The following is a 21508-nucleotide window of genomic DNA, read 5'->3' on the forward strand; positions in this document are numbered from 1 at the left end:
AACTTTTGTTGATCTTTACTGTTAGCAATAATTTAAGTCAATTATTTTAGCTAAAACTTCCATTTGTTTATCATTTTGTTTGTTTTCTTTTTGTTTTTGGCAAAATATCAGCACTCAAATTAATGTCAATGCTGAAATAGCCTTCAGTGGGTTTCAATAATTAACAGTTTGTTTTTTTAATTTTGTGTTTAGTTTAATGACAAAGCCATTTTTGGTTACGCCCACACAAAGCTCTTCCCGTGTTAACTCTTTGGTCTGTGCGCTTCATTTGAACACAAACAAAAACAGAGTGAAAACCAGAGGGCCGGGGCTAACTTTGACCGCGTCAAAGTTTGTATACCCTTGCAAGTTTTTTGTGTAAAAGGTCTAATGCTTGCGAAAGAACGGCTTTGGAAATAACGAAGTTATTGATCAAAGTCACTGTTCACCACCGATTGTTCCTATGGGAGCTATATGATATAGTCGCCCGAACTTAATTAAATTTGGCACAGTCATTAATAGTTATGCTAAACTGAGAAATATAAATTTTTATGACAATTGCTTCAAAAGTAACGAAGTAATTGACAAAAGTCACTGTTTTCGAAAGATCGTTCCTATGGGAGCTATATGATATAGTCACCCGATCTTGATCAAATTTGGCATAGTCGTTTATATGTGTAATTAACTCACCCATATAAAATTTTACGACAAAAGTTCAGAAAATAACGAAGTTATTGAGAAAAGTCACTGTTCGTGACTTTGTCATTTGTATGGGAGCTATATGATATAGTGATCCGATCCGGCTGAATCCGAGATATACAACGCCTGCAGTATATACAAGCCTACATGCAAAATTTCAGCTCTATAGCTCTTACGGTCTAGGAGGAGTTTGCGTTGATCCAGACGGACGGACGGACGGACGGACGGACGGACGGACGGACGGACGGACGGACGGACATGGCTATTTGAACTCGTCTCGTTGTGCTGATCAAGAATATATATACTTTATATGGTCGGAGATGCTTCCTTCTATGCGTTGCACACTTCTGACCAAAATTAATATACCCTTTTTGCAAGGGTATAAAAATTAGAGACTTACTCTACGTAGGTCTATATAAGTTTTGGCGCCTTCCCGTGACTACCTGTGACTACTGCCTGGGACTTGACTTGTTTAAATAATCTAAACAATGGGCTAAAAAGCACCCACACATATGAACTCAAATATTTGGACACCACCAACAACAACAATGCAAGCGCAAAGTTAACTCTAGCCAACAAGTTTGTTTATGCCAGTGTTTTTTTTTTTGTTTTTTTTTTCTGGGCCAAGCCGCATAGTCAACTAATTGCAACAACGACCGGCAGCAGAGAGACACCAGCTGGGCAAGTCAAAAAAATGTGGTTTGGTTGCCGCAGCTGTGACTGTGTGGAAAATCGACAACAAACAAGAAAAACATGAAGCGAAAATTGCCAACAGTTTTCTGATTTTCTGCCAGACGCATACAAAGTCGCAAAAAATTTATATTCAAAAAAATGCGAAAAAAAGTTAAGAAAATTTGCAAAACTATTGCATAATTCAAAGTAAAATTAAAAAGGCGTACAACGCCCTTTTATACTTATAATTAAATCTACTTAATTAACGTGGTGGTGATGGTGGTGCTGATGCTAGCTAGCGGTTGTATGGCGGTGGTGCGTGCATTGTCTACTTGTAAATTATTATTATTTTCTTTTTTTTTTTTTTTGGCTTTCAATAAGAGTCGCCGCTTTTGAACTTAATCAGCGGAGGAAAAAATATACAAAAAAAGAAAAAGGTTATCTAATATTGTAGCCTGTTTGCAATTTTTACCAGTTTCCCCTCCACTCACCGTTCCTCTACTACCACGTTCCCACTTTCAAACCTTGACGTTTGCCTAAGCCAAGATTTAAATTGTTTGCTGTTTGCAATGTGTTTTCTAAAGACAATTTGCGGAAGTTGTTAATGGATCTTGGACGTTTCATATTACATGTTTTGTTGCAATAGACAGTCATCTGGGGGGCTGGCAAAATGAAACTGCCTTATGATAAACAAAAGATTTAGGCAACGAACTTGATTTCGGATATCATTGTGAATAAAGTTAAAGATAAGTAATTAACGATAAGCTAAATGGTGAAAATATCCAAAAAGTCCTACTCTCGTAGAAGTAAACAGTTGCAAAATCCATCTTAATAGACTACTTTCTATAGTTTAGTAGAATTAGCATAGATTTAACAGTTAATATATATTATTACTATTATTATCTATACTTATAAAAGTATAGGATATAGTTGTAAACACTAGCCTGAGATTCGAACCTGGATCCTCGTTGTTCAGTTGCCTAAATGACTTAGACAACTCATATACAGAGAACTTTGTATACATATATTTTACTAATAAGTTTGGTTTAGACAGAAAATATTAAATATTTTTAAAATCATTCAAATGCTGCGTTTTGTAAATAAGTTATTTATTTCAGTTATTGATTTATTATCTGCTCATTTTAAAATAGTTGAGACATATACATATTACGTTCTATAGATCAGTCCTTATTAAATATATTTAAATCGTATAAGCATAAGCATAATTTTCAAAGATCCCTTGAACCTTTTCAACCCCAGAGCATTATTTTTTTATTTTTAATTTGTTTATTGTTTATTTGTTTAATGTAGGCAACATTTCTTGAAAATGTTTAAAAAAACAATCGACTTTAAAGATTTGTAGGTATCGAATTCGTTTATATTGTCGAATGTCTGATTTTGAGTCGTCTTGACTTTGTATATAAATTTGGAGTTATTTCCAAGGAGGCTTTTTGTTTGACAATATTTTGAAAAGTATCTTAAAATCATAAAAGCCTCCCCACAGCTAAAGTTGAAGTTGTCTTGGCTTTGTTTTTCTTTTTCTGTCTTTTTCATGAACTCAATCACATTTCACCTCATTTAACAAAAGTCAAGTGCATTTGGGTTAGATATTCATTAAGTTACGTACTCTCCATTCCACTGAAAAGACAAAGTTTGAGGCATTTTTGTTAGCATTGTTGTCATAAATCACGAATGCGTGTCTGTTTTCGAAGTCACTCGGATTTGGAGTTTATTTTTGTCTCATTGTTAAATACCCCAGTCTGAGATACAGATTTCTATGGCTATGTGTTTGCGTCTTTTCATTCATATTCAAAAGTGAAATATATACACATATGTAAGTGTGTTTGTATATAGTCTGGGGTCTCGAGTAAACCAAGATCGAGGCGCAAGGTTGCCGTTATTGTCGAGTAATTATACCCCAGCTAACTAACACTAAGTTCATTTTATTATGTGTTTTTTTGCATGGCTTAACTTGTTTAGAGACAAGTTTGTATATAAAGTTTGAAGGTGTTTGCTAGTAAAATGATATTGATTTGAAACGGTGTTAGCTTCTTGATCTAACAGACAGGCAAATTCGTATTATGACTAAGAAAGTTAAGTAACTCTGTCATGCCAAATTCTTTTATGGGAATCACGTTGTTTTTTGTTTTTATTTTAAATTCATTCTTAGGAAATGAAGATAAATGATATCATAAATAGGCAATTTCCTTTCAAAAAAGTTTATATATTAGATTGAATGCATTAACGATTTCAGCTTTAGTCAACAAGCTTAAAACCAAATGCAAATACAAATTCTTGTGGTTTCTATAAACCTGATAAACTTTCTAAACCGCATTCACTAAATCGTCTTGCCACAATCAAACAGAAGAGAAGGAAAAACACGTGCTTAACTTAAAGTTTTAGCTAGAGGTTATGTCTGAGTCAGTTATGAATAATTTGCTAATCATTTATTTAGATAAACGAAATTTAAATCGATGTCATGTGTACCAGTGTGAGGTGTGAATGACGCGAACTGGTTTTTGGCGTTTTTATTTGGAAATTATTTTCAAGATTATTTATCTGAATGAACACAAACAGAAATACATTTCTTACTCTCTCTCTCTCTCTCTCTGTTTTTTCTATCTTTTGCAGAACTTTAATTGGCTTTAAGTCGGCAACATGAACAAATCGACGGCAGCCAATTCGCATTGGCTGGCCGCTTTGCTGGTGTCTTTGCTGTTATTTTGTCTGATCCAAACAATTACAGCCGACGAGGCGTTTTCGTGTCCAAATGGTAAGTTTCTGGGATTGTTAACTATACCCCGAATACATTAAACTTGAATTTAAATTGCATTCGAAATCTGAAAAAAAAAGTTAAGACACGTGCGTGGCCGTAGCAGGTGTGGCCAATACAAAAATACACTCGATTTGCACATAAATCAAAAGCGTATATAATGATAATTATATAGAAAAAACAAAAACACACATAGATAAATACATAAATAAATTCGAATGCCTTTGATTTCCGTCGCTTTTGGCTCTTAAGGTGCGTTTAAATGCATTGCAATTATGTCTTAAAAATATTTTACACTTAATAGTTCTTCGAGGTTCTAATAGGTGCATTTAATTGAGCGATTTTAATGGTTTTCTAAATGGTATGCGGACAGATTTCCGGTTCAAAAGGAAAAATAAAATTAATTGAAGTTGTCTACTTAACTTGAATCAAATTATGTTTCTATATAATAATAAATGGGCGAGAACATCTTAAAAGATTTTTATTTATACAAGTTATTGAACTAACATAGTTGAGTTTGAATATAGTAAAGAATGTTTCTAATGGTATTTATGTTAGTATGAATGATGTTTCTAATCAATATCAAAGTGCAAAATAAGTCGGCTTTATGTATACTTAAGAAATATAAGGAACCCATCACTAGTAAAAATTTTAGAAAACTTAGGCAGAGCTAAGAGAAAAAACATGACTAAATTTGTAAACCAAAAATGATTTTTAAAGGTTTGCTATATAAAAACTATATTCTACACCTGCAACAAGAAGCCATTGCAAATGTCAAATAGCCTTAAAAGCATCTCAACTATCAAGAAACTTAATTTGTTTAATCTCCGGAGGGTAACAGAGTTTGAGATTCGTTGGACATTATAATACCATTAGCATAACATTCATGACACTAATAAAAACAACTCGATTTTAGCCCATATCGGTGTCAATTTGAATTATTAACACCCATCAATAAGAAAAAAAGCACAAGAACTGCAATAACTGCCAACAGTTTGGCCTATTTTTTTTTTATTAATGCCACTCACCTGCACAACCTGACTTGCATATGAAAACAAAACACCGACAGCAGCAATACCAACAACAACAACAGCAACAACTGCAAACAACAAAAATCGACAAAAAATGTACAACGTAATGAAAAAATATTAAAAGACTTAGGCAACGAACTTGTTTTTTGGTATGAATGTATGTATGTAAATGGGTGTGAGTGTGTGTGTGTGTTGTGTAAGTATGTATGGGTGTGTGTATGTGTGGCGCGAGTGTTAATCAGCACAGCAAACTGCAGCTAGTTAAGATGGTAGCTATGCCAACAAGTGGCACAACAGGTAAGACAGGAGGCGGCAATAGCCCCAGAGTTAGTCAGTCAGTCAGTCAGGCAAACCTGGTTGGTTTGGCATTAACCAACAACAACAACCGTTAAGAAATCTCGTTTCAAAGCGCTTTAAGTTTTTCTTTCTACAGCAATTCCTCAACTATTCCCTCTCGATTCTTGCACCCAATGACGCCCCATGGCCATATATGTTGAGTTGGAACTCTGCTTTTTTATTTTTTGTTGGAACAATTCTGTTGCTTTGAGCTGTATTTGGTGGTGGGCTTGGGTGGTGGGGGGAAAAGAAAAGAAGGTAACCAGTTCTGGCATATGTAATAACCGTTATGGCGGCAGTTGTAGGTGGCAGGTCCGAAGACTTCAACATGCTTTCAACATTATGTATATTGATCGATTGGTTTTGGAACATTACTTCCGTCATATTTCTTTTCTTGTTTTTGGTGCCAAAAGCAGTTTGCCAGGTTGTTTAAAAGAATTTTTATGACTAAAGTGTGCGATATGATTATGATAAAAGCATAAAAGCCTGAAATGGCTATTGAATAAAATCGGCTTAATGACCATCGATCTCCAGTTTAGATAAGATCGTTTATATTAGTTGCTCGCAATAATAATCTATTTTTAATAAATGATTTTGACTTCTCATTGAGGAAATTGCCTGTTACACAAAGTTCAGCATCATGTTCTTAACAAAGTTCGAAGCAAACTCAAAGTCATTCATTGTCAGTCAGCAGCAAATGCGGCATGAAATTAACATAATGAACTGGATAATGAAAGTTATAATGATATACATAGATACATACACACTTACATACATAAGAAAGAAAACCAGAAACAGATTAAAGAAATTCTCAGAATAAATATCTATACGTCTTGCTTCATTTCGTAAACCGAAAATGGAGAAAATTAAATGTTGTATCTACCGGTTAAAAATCACGTCTAACTGTAAATACCTTAAATTGATAAACTCCAACTTGACCGACAAGTAAATAGCTAAAAGCGGCAGAAGCATCAGCATCTACCCAGACGGACCACAAAGACAACGATGGCAACTACTGCCACATTTTTGGACACGCTTGAGTAAATGCCAAGAGGCTACAGCTAATTAAATGAACATCTCTCAGAGTTCTACGATTCCACTTTTCTTTGCTGCTTCTACGCAATACTTTGAGTACACTGAAAGAAACTATACCCCAAAAAGTGTAAAATATATTAAATTTTCTGGGTCAGAACACACAAAAAGACCTCACAAGTGATTTATGAGCAAAACTTCTGTGTGATGCCATTTTCCAACACATATGAAGAATTTTGTGATAAGTTGTATTCGGTATTATTTATGATTTTGATGGTATTTAGTTAATCACAAAGCGTAAAAATAAGCGTGCGCTTAAGCAAATTAAGCACAATTTGTTATTTAGTCGGGTTTCTTATGGTTTTCGAAGGGAAGTCAACGCTTTTCCAGTTGACCGACTGCGGTGTGAACATGACGGTTTAAGCCAAAACCTAATAACCATTAAACCAAGTTGAATGTACTTACTTCTTGTTTACAGCTTTCTACGCACTTGCAAAATAAAGATCTCTTCTTAGTTAGATCTTTCTTACTACTACTTTTGGCTAGTAGATTTGATGGCAGATATAAATTCTCGAAATGCATGGTGGAATGGGGTTAACAAAATGAGCTAAACTTGGTTTGAAAGAATAAGATTTATTGCATTTGTGAAACTAACCCGAAAAAGAACTAAGCGCAAAAACGCAGTTTTCACTTTTTTCTATGCCACAAAAGAAGATGAAAAAAATAAAAATAATACTGAAAAGAATTATGCTATGTTGGTAATTAAATTTACGTAGATTTCAAAATGAACAACTGGGTAAGGTACATTTTTTTTTGTTTTTTTGGGTTAGCATACATAGAATTGAGATTTGGGGTAAATGGGTCATGGACTGATGTAGTCTTGCAAAAGCTTAGCTTAAAGAATGTACAATGTACATAGATTACCAAAAAATAAAAAGACTTTTAACTGCTTTTTCAGTTCTTAGACATTAGTTCACATCGTTTCTTAAGTTTCTCACAGCTTGAGCATATGGGAAACTAGTTCAAGTGTTTAAACCAATTGACTGTTCATATTAAACCTTTGATAAATTGCCAAGTCACTACAAAATCTTTCCCATTTTGTTTACACTTTGCTGGTAGAAAACTACATATATCCAACTATATGGATACACATTTTCCCAGTCTTATATACTTTTAAAGTGCATAATTTTACGTAAGAAATTCTCACATTATTAATTTTATATTGTATTCACAAGATTTTGTAAGTTGTTGCAACCCAACAGACTTGAGCATAGCTAGGCTAACAAATTAGAGTGAACCTTAACAATTTTGCAGCTGCAAATGAAACGATACAAAGCTTTATTCACTCAATCTTAAAAAGAAAAAAATTGATAAACTTCCTGATCAAGAATTTGAAATATGTGGAACAATTCAATAAAGCAGCCAACAGACATGCAAATTAATGCAAAACAGCCAAAGAAAGAACACAAAGTGAGCCAAGTAAAGTCGAAAACCGGCTAACCTTGTCCAGTTTGTTTGCTGCACCCAAAGCTAAACAACAAAAAGAAAAAAAAGACCAAAAGAATTTCCAAGCCATTGGCAGTTACGTGGCTTTAATTGCTTAACATCGACAAGCCAAAGCCAAGTCTTGACTGTCATGGTGACACACACACACACACACAGCCATAGAGTGGGAGTTGGAAAAAGAGAAGCCAGTGATTCCCATTAAAAACAATTACATGAGATTCTTTGGACAATATGGTTGCCATTCAGGTTGTGATTCTCCACTTCCAATTCAAGTACGGCAATTGAGCCGAAAACGTTGATAGCCAATCTCCTAAGTGGAACATTGTACGGTTATTGGTTTTGGCATGGTGGGAATGGATGGGGGCATGGCTAAAATTAAATACAAATTGTTGCGGTAAATAGGTAACAAATAAATCAAATTGAAATTGTGGCAAATAGCGGTTATACAGTTAGATACACATACAATAACTGACCAAACCAAATTGGGCGCATTTACCAACAATAGAAAAAGTCGGTAATGGTAATGAGGATGGTCAACAACGTGAGGCTGAAAGTTGAAAGATAAACTCAGTTAAAAAAAAATTAGTAATGACTCTTCCTCACCCATCAACTTACTGATTGAGACATATGAAAAACACAGATGAATATATTGTTATTAAAATATAGTTAATACTTTTTATCATCAGGTTGCAGTTGAAGGTTGCAGAATTATTATTACATTATTTCTTTGTAAACTTGAGTTGGTCAAAGTTAATCATCAATTTTAATGCATTTTAGGCTCAAGTACACATAACTTTTTTTTGTGTTACATACTATTTGGTTAATGACCTTATGAGTCAAGTTAAAGCTCAAGTAAATGGCAATTTGTCTCTTATGTTTCAAAAGTTTATGGACTTTCGGTAATTAGTGAAGTTAAAGATTGTATAAATTTTTATATGAAACAAACATTAAATAGTTATAACATTTTAACAACATTTTTCATTTTTGAAATCCATCAACTTTTTTAATACTTTATTCGTTTGAGAAATCTTTAATTACCAGTTGAAAATTATTAATTCGATTTGAAACTGAATTCGATGTGACCACACGCGGAAATCGTGAAAGTCCATGCCAAATAGCAACTTACTCTACTACCACTCCTTCAAAACTATCAAAGTCCATGTTTGCGCTTTGATTATTGTAAGTGGAAACAACTAAAGCGAATCTGTAACAACTAGCCGACCCATAGCCACCAAATGGACATCTCCCAAAAGCGGGCCTTTCTTTTTAAGTTGGCGCGTGCTTGTGCACATGAAAATTGTTTAAATAGTTTTGCTCGTTTTTAGTGTTTTTTCCCCCATTTCCATTGCAAATATAAGAAAAAAAGAAAAAAGAAAAAAACTCTTTCTCTGTGCAGCACATTTTAGTCGATTTGATTTTAAATGAAAGCTGTCAATCAGGCTGACAAAAAGGCGGGTTTTTGTCAGTCTTCAAGTCCAAGTGGCAAAACTTTCCCATTTTACTAGGAAAACACATATAGCATATAGAAATGTTTGAGAGGAAAATGAAAGCGCTAACAACTACAAAACAAGAAATTGTAATTAAAATATTTCTATTTTTGTTTCTACAACCTTCTGATTCTTAGTGGCCAGGAATGGACTCAACTCTAAAGCTTCATAAATCTACATATGTCATCAGTTCTGTATTTATTTTGGGAAGAAAACATCTTAAATTTATTGATGTAGATAATTCTATCAGTATAAGGCCTTTCCAGTTCTGAGTCCGCCCCTGAGTTATGCCTCATGTGTCGCATACCTGACATAGAAAGTCCAAGCCAAAGAATATAAATTATGCAAAACAAGTTGCTTTTTATTGGGGTCATCGTATACCGAACAAGATCTCAGTGGGTAATCAGAGATATTCATTCGAAATGCGGGTAAATTAATTGTAAAGAATTAACTGAGACTGATAGCTATAAAGAGGATTATGGCCAAGGAAAATTTGTTTATTCATTGTAACATTATCAACAACTCATTTAAAAAAACTAGAAATATTCTATAAGAAGTTGCTACATGGACTGAACATTATTGTTAGAAAACCACTTTTAAAATGTTGTTTAATCATTTTTCATTAGAGCCATCATAATCTTAAGGTTAATTTCATGCCAAATTGGTTTGCAGTGATCGTAAAGAAGCATAACATAATATCTTCATAAGGCAACTGCTAACCAGTTCTTTTCATATGGAAAGTTGCTAATCAAGACTTAAATGTTGAGAAAGTCAATTAAAAGAGATGGAGAGAGGAGAGAGAATGATTGAGGAGACATTTAACAATTAATCATATATCTATGTGACCTTGTCTAATATATTATTTTCATCTGATTTCTTACAGGTTGGGAACTGCGCGGCTTAAATTGTTATAAATATTTTAACATTAAACATTCGTGGGAGAAAAGCGCCGAACTGTGTCGAAGGTGAGTGGAATCATAGGTCCATAACTATATGATAATTTTGCAGTGATAATTTTTGTGTTTCTTATTTGAATTTCGGTGTTAGTAGAGGAAATTAGTAGAAGGCGTAGAGAATAGACATGGACTGAGTTTACATAAATGGTAACTCAAAATTGGATCTACAGCTGAACGCTTGACCAACTCGAGCCACTGCCTGACTACCTGTTTTGTTCTTGGTAGATGGTTGAATGGTTAGATATGTATATATGGGTAGATACTTGTATCTATCTATGTACTTTATGTACTTGTTCCAGCAAATTGCCGTTACAACACCGCATTGCATTTCCGTTTACTGACAGTTAACTGTCAATGCCAAAACCGAGACCAAGACGTTGATGTGGTCGTGATTGTGTGTAGATGTTGACGTCGGCATCGACAGAGACAGAGACTAAGACTGAGACTGAGACGTTGCTGACCAACTTTGAAATTGTCTTTCAAGCCTGACTGGGCGCGGGCTATCAATAAGCCAAATCGATCGATCGAACTGCATGAATCATAATTTTTGTCTTCTTCGTGTTTCTTTCAACTTTACTTGAACCGCCATTCGAGCGAAAAGAAAGTTGGAAAAAAGCTTCCGGCGTTCCTGATTCGGTTCGTGGTTCTCTATGTGTGTGTGTCTCTGAGTGTGTGTGTTTTTTTGGGTGTTAACCAGCATGGTGTTGACCCAAATACTTGTGAACCTGCTTCATTGAATTCCAATATGCATTGATATAAAATTGAGAGTGTTTTTTTTTTGTTTTCTTCTTGGATATATCATTTATTTTCTTCTTTCAATCTTTTAATGAGCGTGAGAATCACAATCTGACAGAGGGGGGTGAAAGTTGAAAATTTAAAGCATAAACTTAAAATAAATTTTGTTTAATAAACTTATTGAGCTTATAGAGCCATCTCTAGCCAGGCATATGTCAATGCCCTACGCAATTTCTCTTCGCAATTCAGTGTTAAATGGCAAATTACATATGCCTGGCACATGCCTCACTAGCTGTTTTTTTTTTGCTTTAGCTCCTAATGTAATTTACATGCCATAGACCTCGCCCCAGTCCAAATGGTAATTAAAATGCTACTGACGTCGCCGAGTTCAACAAACGACTCAGAAGACCGAAACCAACAACAACATTTCTTAGCTAAAGATTTGCCAAAAAAAACACAAACAATAAAACTATAGAAATTAAAATAAACCATTGCGTTGACAGGTGTCGTTTGTTGGTGAACTCGACACTCAATTGTTAAATGTTTTTGGGTAACTACCAATAAATGTTTCGTTTTTGTTTTTTGGTGAAATTTCTTTCTTTTCGTCTCTGTCTTTGTATAATTTTGTATTTTTTGGCGTGAGCAGCATGCAAAATTGTATAGAATGAAGGTAACACTAAAAGTTAACAAATTTATGACAAAAAAGAAAACAACTTTGCTTTGAACAATGCCTGCTAAATGACTTCATTTGAAGTACACATAAAAGTTAATCCTAAAATATTTTAGGTGGAATTTTAATTCATGTATTTTTCAATGAATTTTCCCCATTTTAAATGCATTATTTAATTTGGATTGAAAGATTTGGCTATGGTCGGCTTAATATCATCATATTCAAAATGGTGTCACTTCTATATTATTAAGCAATTATGTTGAAACGCAAAAAAAAGGCGGAGAATTCATAAAATAAACATTGCCATTTCACTGCCCCACAAATTGCTAGGGTGAAAATGTATGAAAAAGCGTTAAATGGAAAACCAAACAAATCGAACATTTTTTCATTTATGTACATACCTTCTATATATGTATTTCTTTTCTTCTTATTTATTTCTTTTTGCTAAATGTAAACACGCCCAGGCCATAACTCGGTTTTCACTCTTGTGAGACGTACAAGCTCATGAATGTATGTATGTACATATTAAGTGCAACGAAAATGGGATGGAGGAGTCTAGGGAGTGTCTTACATACATAATTTTATTGGCATGCAACAACCGACAGCTGCCAACAGCCAAAAAAAAGCGCCCACACTGCGTATGCGTAATATCTAATAAGAAAAAAAAACAACAATATAGGGAAAACCTAGTTTGTTTGTTGGCAGAACTAAAAATTTTGGGAAAAAATTCGAAAATGAAAAGTTTTGGAAATGAAATTGGAAATGAAAGTTTACTTTAGGTATTAAAATACATTTCGAGAGCGCAACATAATTAATATTATTACTTAGAAAATAGAAAGTAAGAAAAATGCAGGTGCCTAATTGAAGTTGCTTGAAATGTGCAACGAAAGATTAATACACACACACATACGCAGTAATGATTAATCGCACACTTCCTTTGTTTATAGATACGGTGCTGAACTGGTGGCCATTGATACATATGCAGAGAACAATGAAACTTTGGCCATAGCCCGAGCCAGTGATCCCAATCAGCGTGGTTCGGATAAATACTGGTTAGGTTTGGCCTCGCTAGATGATTTGAGAACGAATACTTTGGAATCGGCTTCAGGTGCTTTGATCTCGCAATACTCTGGTTTTTGGTCACTGAATCAGCCCAGTGCCGATTCTGGTGAATGCGTGGCGGCCAGTTTTGCCAGCAAATCTCAGAGCTGGGATCTGGGCACTTGTGAATCGTTGTTGCCCTTCATGTGCCGTGCCCCCGCTTGTCCTCAGGGAGCTCTTCATTGCGCCAATGGCTTGTGCATCAATCAGGCATTTAAATGCGATGGCAGCGATGATTGCGGTGATGGTACTGATGAATTGGATTGCCCAGCACAGTGTCATTATCATATGCAATCAGGTGGCGATGTTATTGAAACGCCAAACTATCCACATAAGTACGGGGCATTAAGCAAATGCAAATGGACATTGGAGGGTCCATTGGGTAGCAACATCATCTTGCAGTTCCAGGACTTTGAGACAGAAAAGACTTTCGATACGGTCCAGATACTGGTAGGAGGACGCACCGAAGATAAGTCAGTGTCATTGGCCACTCTCAGTGGCAAACAGGATTTGACGACTCAACCGTTCGTCTCAGCCTCAAACTTTATGATTGTCAAGTTCACCACCGATGGCAGTGTGGAGCGCAAGGGATTCCGTGCTACCTGGAAGACAGAGGCTAAGAACTGTGGCGGTACTCTCAAGGCGACACTGCAACGTCAAATTTTAACCAGCCCCAATTATCCCAAGCAATATCCCGGTGGTTTAGAGTGTTTGTATGTCATCAAAGCTCAACCAGGTCGCATTATTTCCATCGAAGTAGATGATCTGGATGTGGCCGATGGACGTGATTATCTATTAATACGTGATGGCGACACTCCCATGAGTCGCACCATAGCCAAGTTGACGGGAAAGACATTACAGAATGAACGCGTTATTATCTCCACTGGAAATGCTCTCTATTTGTACTTTAAATCGAGTCTGGGTGAAGCTGGCAAGGGCTTCAGTCTACGTTATATCCAAGGCTGCAAGGCTACCATCACAGCTAGAAATGGTACAGTCACCTCACCAGCCTTTGGCCTAACCGATTATCCCAAGAATCAGGAATGCTACTTTACCATAAGAAATAATGCTCGTGCTCCACTCTCATTGAAATTCGATAAGTTCACTGTACACAAAAGTGATAATGTTCAGGTATTTGATGGTTCATCTACATCGGGTCTACGATTGCATTCCGGCAATGGATTTACGGGAACTGCGGCTCCCAAATTGACATTGACGGCTTCATCTGGAGAGATGCTAATTAAGTTCACCTCTGATGCTTTGCATAATGCTGCAGGGTAAGTTCTTTACATTTGATTAATGTGAAATGAATTTTTAGATAACACTTTAAATTTATTTTCTAGTTGGTCGGCCACCTTCTCTGCGGATTGCCCTGAGTTACAGCCCGGCATTGGAGCCTTGGCCTCCAGTCGCGATACCGCATTTGGTACGCTGGTCAGCTTTACATGTCCCATTGGACAGGAGTTTGCCACCGGCAAGACGCGTCTGGTAACGGAATGTTTGCCTGGTGGCAACTGGAGTGTCTCCTACATACCAAAGTGTCAGGGTAAGTAAAAAAATAAATCAGATTATATTTTATTTGCTTAATTAACTGATTTTTTGTAATTTCAGAGGTCTACTGCGGTCCTGTGCCACAAATTGACAACGGCTTTTCCATTGGCTCTTCAAATGTGACCTATCGCGGCATTGCCATGTATCAGTGCTATGCCGGTTTTGCCTTTGCTTCGAGTGCCCCGATTGAGAAGATCTCTTGTTTGCCGGATGGACGTTGGGAGCGTCAACCCCATTGCATGGCCTCGCAGTGTGCTGTCTTGCCCGAAGTATCTCATGCCAATGTCACTTTACTTAATGGCGGAGGACGCAGCTACGGCACCATAGTGAAATACGAATGTGAACCTGGTTACGAGAGGAACGGACATCCGGTGCTTACCTGCATGTCGAATGGTACTTGGAGCGGTGATGTGCCAAAATGTACGCGCAAACGTTGCTTTGAGTTCCCAGAGATTGAGAATGGTTTTGTAGTGGACGCGTCACGTCCCTATCTCTACGGCGATGAAGCCAGAGTGCAATGCTACAAGGGCTATAAACTAATTGGCAGCAATATCATGCGTTGCAGTGAGGCTCAGCGATTCGAGCAGCCACCCACTTGCGAGGATATCAATGAGTGCAGCTCTTCGCAGTGTGACCTAACCACCACGGAGTGTATTAATACAAACGGCTCCTTCCATTGCCAGTGCCGATCCGGATTCACAGCAACCACAGAGTGCCGACCAGTTGCAGATTTGGGCCTAGGTAATGGTGGCATTCCCGATGACAGCATTACCACCTCCGCCAGCGAACCTGGGTATAGCAAGAGCTCTCTGCGCTTGAATACTAATGGATGGTGCGGTGCTGCTGTGGATCCCGGTGCAAATTGGATACTGATTGACTTGAAGGCTCCTACCATTCTACGTGGCTTCCGCACCATGTCTGTGCAACGGCCTGATGGCAATGTGGCTTTCAGTTCAGCTGTTCGCCTTCAATACACTAACGAGTTAACTGACGTCTTCAAGGACTATGCCAATCCCGATGGCACTGCCGTGGAATTCAGAATTCTTGAACCCACTTTGTCTATCTTGAATCTTCCACTACCAATTGAGGCTCGCTTTATACGTTTCCGCATTCAGGATTATGTGGGTGCACCTTGTCTTCGCATGGAGCTCATGGGATGCACTCGTTTGGATTGCGTCGACATTAATGAGTGCAGCAAAAATAATGGAGGTTGTGATCAAAAATGTATAAACACCCCCGGAAGTTATTCGTGTGCTTGCAATACTGGTTATCAGTTGTACACATCGAATGGTACGGCTGGTTACCACATTGTCCGCTCAGAGTCGGGTGAACGTGATGGAGATACTTATCAGCGTAATAAGACTTGCGTGCCCCTGATGTGTCCAGAGTTGGAGGCTCCAGAGAATGGACAACTGTTGAGTGATCGCAATGACTATCATTTCGGTGATGTGGTGCGATTCCAGTGCAATTTCGGTTACATCATGAGTGGCAGTTCGGCGGCTCTCTGTCTGTCCAGTGGTCAATGGAATGCCAGTGTACCAGAGTGCAATTGTATGTTTTGGTTAATTCTACAAATGTGTTCAAGCTATTAACTCCTTTTTGCTTTCCTTTTTAGATGCAAAGTGTGTTTCTTTGCCGGATGATAAATTGGAAGGCTTAACTGTTGCTCGTCCTGATCCTGAATCAGTTTTGGTGCCCTTCCGGGATAATGTGACCATCACTTGTGGTTCGGCTGGACGGCAGCTGCGTGCCACTGCCTCAGCGGGCTTCAGACAATGTGTCTATGACCCCAAACCTGGTCTTCCTGACTATTGGCTTTCGGGCATGCAGCCGTCTTGCCCACGGGTGGATTGTTATGCTCCCATGCCCACACCAGGAGCAGAATACGGCCAGTTTGTGGATACACGCTTCCAAAGTAGCTTCTTCTTTGGCTGTCAGAATACTTTCAAGTTGGCTGGACAAACAGGACGTCATGATAATGTGGTTCGTTGTGGTGCCGATGGCATTTGGGACTTTGGCGATTTGCGTTGCGAAGGACCCGTGTGCGAGGATCCCGGTAGACCAGCTGATGGACGTCAATTGGCTCGTAGTTATGAGCAAAGTTCAGAAGTCTACTTTGGCTGCAATCGTCCTGGCTATATCTTAATTAATCCACGACCAATTACCTGCATCCGTGAGCCAGAGTGTAAGGTTATCAAGCCGCTGGGCTTGAGCTCCGGTAAAATTCCCGACTCTGCTATTAATGCCACTTCCGAGCGTCCCAACTATGAGGCCAAGAATATTCGATTGAACTCAGCCACTGGTTGGTGCGGCAAACAAGAAGCCTTTACCTACGTCAGTGTGGATTTGGGACAAATCTATCGTGTTAAGGCCATTCTAGTCAAGGGTGTGGTAACAAATGACATTGTGGGTCGACCCACAGAGATCCGCTTCTTCTACAAGCAGGCAGAGAATGAGAACTACGTTGTTTACTTCCCCAATTTCAATTTAACCATGCGTGATCCTGGCAATTATGGAGAGTTGGCCATGATTACATTACCCAAATATGTTCAGGCCCGATTTGTGATTCTTGGCATTGTCAGCTATATGGATAATGCTTGTCTGAAGTTTGAACTGATGGGCTGCGAAGAACCGAAACAAGAACCATTATTGGGCTACGATTATGGTTACTCTCCCTGCGTAGATAACGAACCACCAATTTTCCAGAACTGCCCACAACAACCAATCATTGTGCGCCGTGACGAAAATGGCGGCGTTTTGCCTGTCAACTTCACCGAACCAACTGCCGTGGATAATTCCGGATCGATTGCTCGCTTGGAGATTAAACCACAAAACTTCCGTACACCCAGTCACATATTCAAGGACACGGTTGTGAAATATGTTGCTTTTGATTATGATGGAAATGTGGCTATTTGTGAAATTAATATCACAGTGCCGGATGTCACTCCCCCACTACTCCAGTGTCCCCAGAGCTATGTCATTGAACTTGTAGATCGTCAGGATAGTTACAATGTGAACTTCAACGACACACGCAAGCGCATTAAGACCTCTGACGATACTGGTGAAGTGCGTCTACAATTTAGCCCTGAGAGAGCCACAATCAAGATTGGTAACTTTGAGAATGTGACGGTAACGGCCACAGATAAGTACAATAATCGCGCCAGCTGCCACTTCCAAGTGTCCGTACAAGCCTCCCCCTGTGTGGATTGGGAACTTCAGCCACCAGCCAATGGAGCCATCAATTGTCTGCCTGGTGATAGAGGTATCGAGTGTATAGCTACGTGCAAATCTGGATTCCGTTTCACTGACGGTGAACCTTTGAAGACTTTTTCGTGTGAAACTTCTCGACTATGGCGACCAACTTCAGTGGTGCCTGATTGTGTGTCGGAAAATACGGAACAAGCTGCCTATCACGTTACTGCCACAATCACATATCGCGCCAATGGAGCTGTGGCTCAGTCTTGTCTTGGCCAATATCAGGATGTTTTGGCTCAGCACTACAGCGGATTGAATCAGCTGCTCTCTCAACGTTGTTCGGCCGTAAATGTTAATATGAATGTGACCTTCGTCAAGTCAGTGCCTATGCTGCTGGAAGAAAACGTGGTTAAGATGGACTTTATCCTGTCCATTCTGCCTGCTGTTAGACAACCACAGCTCTATGATCTCTGTGGTTCCACACTTAATCTGATCTTTGACTTGAGCGTGCCATATGCCAGTGCTGTGATTGATGATCTGCTCAACATCTCCAACATAGGCAACCAGTGTCCTCCTTTAAGGGCATTGAAGTCACAAATATCACGTGGATTTAATTGCAATGTTGGAGAAGTCTTGAACATGGATACCAGCGATGTGCCACGTTGTCTGCACTGTCCAGCTGGAACATATGTGTCCGAAGGTCAGAACAGTTGTACTTACTGTCCACGTGGCTATTATCAAAACCGCGATCGTCAAGGAACTTGCTTGCGTTGCCCAGCTGGTACCTACACCAAGGAAGAAGGATCCAAATCTCTCAGCGACTGTATACCCGTGTGCGGTTATGGTACCTACTCTCCCACTGGTCTGGTACCTTGCTTAGAATGTCCACGCAACTCTTTCACAAATGAACCGCCAACCGGTGGCTTCAAGGATTGTCAGGCATGTCCAGCTCAAACGTTTACCTATCAGCCATCTGCCTCTAATAGGGGTCTGTGTCGTGCAAAGTGTGCTCCTGGTACTTACTCGGCCACTGGACTGGCACCATGTTCGCCTTGCCCATTGCATCATTACCAGAGCGCAGCCGGCTCTCAGAGTTGTAATGAATGCCCCAGTAACATGAGAACAGATTCGCCCAGCTCAAAGGGACGCGAGCAATGCAAACCAGTCGTATGCGGTGAGGGTGCCTGTCAGCATGGAGGATTATGTGTTCCTATGGGCCATGACATTCAATGCTTCTGCCCGGCTGGATTTTCGGGACGTCGCTGTGAACAGGATATTGATGAATGCGCCTCGCAACCTTGCTTTAATGGCGGCCAGTGTAAGGACCTGCCACAGGGCTATCGCTGCGAGTGTCCTGCAGGCTATTCGGGCATTAATTGCCAAGAAGAGGCTAGTGATTGTGGAAATGACACCTGCCCAGCCCGTGCCATGTGCAAGAATGAACCAGGCTTCAAGAACATTACCTGCCTTTGCCGTAGTGGCTATACAGGTGATCAGTGCGATGTAACCATTGATCCTTGCACTGCCAATGGCAATCCCTGTGGAAATGGAGCCAGTTGCTTAGCTTTGCAACAGGGCCGCTACAAGTGCGAGTGTTTGCCAGGATGGGAGGGTCTTCACTGTGAACAGAATATCAATGATTGTGCCGAAAATCCTTGCCTCTTGGGTGCCAACTGTACGGATTTGGTTAATGACTTCCAGTGTTCGTGTCCCCCTGGATTTACGGGTAAACGTTGCGAGCAGAAAATCGATCTATGTCTTTCGGAGCCATGCAAACACGGAACTTGTGTGGATCGTTTGTTCGATCACGAGTGTGTCTGCCATCCAGGATGGACGGGACCGTCATGCGATGTCAACATTGATGACTGTCAGGATAGACCATGCGCCAATGATGGCGTCTGTGTCGATTTGGTTGACGGCTACAGTTGCAACTGTGAGCCAGGTTATACTGGAAAGAACTGCCAACATACCATTGATGATTGTGCTTCAAATCCTTGCCAGCATGGTGCCACCTGCGTGGATCAATTGGATGGCTTTAGCTGCAAGTGCCGACCTGGTTTTGTGGGTCTCAGCTGTGAGGCGGAAATCGATGAGTGCTTAAGCGATCCTTGCAACCCTGTGGGCACGGAACGTTGTTTGGACTTGGATAATAAATTCGAGTGTGTTTGCCGTGATGGCTTCAAGGGTGCACTCTGTGAAACTGACATTGATGACTGCGAAGCTCAACCCTGTCTGAACAACGGCATCTGTCGCGATCGTGTTGGAGGATTTGAGTGCGGATGTGAACCCGGCTGGAGTGGCATGCGCTGTGAACAGCAAGTGACAACTTGCAATGTCCAGGCTCCATGCCAAAACGATGCCAGCTGCATCGATCTCTTCCAGGACTACTTCTGTGTTTGTCCCAGTGGCACGGATGGCAAGAATTGTGAAACTGCTCCAGAGCGTTGCATTGGCGATCCATGCATGCATGGTGGAAAGTGCCAGGACTTTGGATCGGGCTTGAATTGCAGTTGTCCTGCAGATTACTCGGGCATTGGATGTCAGTATGAGTATGATGCTTGTGAGGAACATGTTTGTCAGAATGGAGCCATCTGCTTGGATAATGGCGCCGGCTACAGTTGCCAGTGCCCACCTGGTTTTACAGGCAAAAATTGTGAACAAGATATTGTAGACTGCAAGGACAACTCATGCCCTCCTGGCGCAAGTTGTGTGGATTTAACCAATGGCTTCTACTGCCAGTGCCCCTTCAATATGACCGGTGATGACTGTCGCAAGGCTATTCAAGTGGACTACGATTTGTACTTCAGCGATCCAACACGGTCAACAGCTGCTCAGGTGGTGCCATTTGCCACAGGCGAAGCTAATAGTCTAACTCTTGCTATGTGGGTGCAGTTTGCCCAAAAGGATGACACAGGAATCTTCTTCACCTTGTATGGAGTTGAATCGGCTCGCATGACCCAACGACGTCGCTTGTTGCTACAAGCACACTCAAGCGGTGTTCAAGTATCCCTCTTTGAGGATTTACCAGATGTCTTCTTAAGCTTCGGCGAATACACCTCCGTCAATGATGGACAATGGCATCATGTTGCTGTTGTTTGGGACGGAATTAGCGGACAATTGCAGTTGATCACTGAAGGTTTAATAGCCAGCAAACTGGAATATGGAGCTGGTGGTTCTTTGCCAGCATATCTTTGGTCTGTCTTGGGACGTCCTCAGCCAGATACAGTGAAACATGATTTGGCCTACTCTGATTCGGGCTTCCAGGGCACAGTCACCAAGGCTCAAGTTTGGGCTCGTGCTCTAGATATCACTTCAGAGATCCAGAAGCAAGTTCGTGATTGTCGCTCAGAGCCTGTTCTTTATGCCGGTCTCATACTAAACTGGGCTGGCTACGAACTTACCTCAGGCGGAGTGGAACGTAATGTCCCATCAATGTGCGGACAACGCAAGTGTCCAGTCGGCTACACTGGAGCTAATTGCCAGCAATTGGTTGTCGATAAGGAGCCACCAGTGGTGGAGCATTGTCCTGGTGATTTGTGGGTTATTGCTAAGAACGGATCTGCTGTAGTTACCTGGGATGAACCGCATTTCAGTGATAATATTGGTGTTACCAAGATCTATGAGCGTAACGGACATCGTTCGGGTACCACACTCCTTTGGGGAACTTATGAGATAACTTACATTGCCTCCGATGCGGCTGGAAATACGGCCTCTTGTAGTTTCAAGGTGTCTCTGTTAAGTAAGTTGTAAAGTCATTTCTATTGATAAATATGCTAATTTGACTT

General features: G+C 39.7%; 1 protein-coding gene across 4 annotated transcripts in view; it reads left to right on the top strand.

Annotated features, from left to right (window-relative positions):
- The window catches only part of LOC6643780, a 34008-nt gene that overhangs the window by 9402 nt on the left and 3098 nt on the right, over window positions 1-21508 (top strand). For all 4 annotated transcript variants that reach the window (XM_047010898.1, XM_002067030.4, XM_015178050.3 and 1 more), the window contains exons 3-8: window positions 3982-4123; window positions 10399-10480; window positions 12824-14254; window positions 14321-14523; window positions 14589-16079; window positions 16144-21462. In XM_047010898.1, coding sequence (XP_046866854.1) covers window positions 4009-4123; window positions 10399-10480; window positions 12824-14254; window positions 14321-14523; window positions 14589-16079; window positions 16144-21462 — 8641 coding nt within the window. In that variant the 5' untranslated portion in view covers window positions 3982-4008. The remainder of the gene's footprint in view (window positions 1-3981; window positions 4124-10398; window positions 10481-12823; window positions 14255-14320; window positions 14524-14588; window positions 16080-16143; window positions 21463-21508) is intronic.

This window comes from Drosophila willistoni, assembly GCF_018902025.1.
Source record: "Drosophila willistoni isolate 14030-0811.24 chromosome 2R unlocalized genomic scaffold, UCI_dwil_1.1 Seg167, whole genome shotgun sequence".
Lineage (NCBI taxonomy): Eukaryota > Metazoa > Arthropoda > Insecta > Diptera > Drosophilidae > Drosophila > Drosophila willistoni.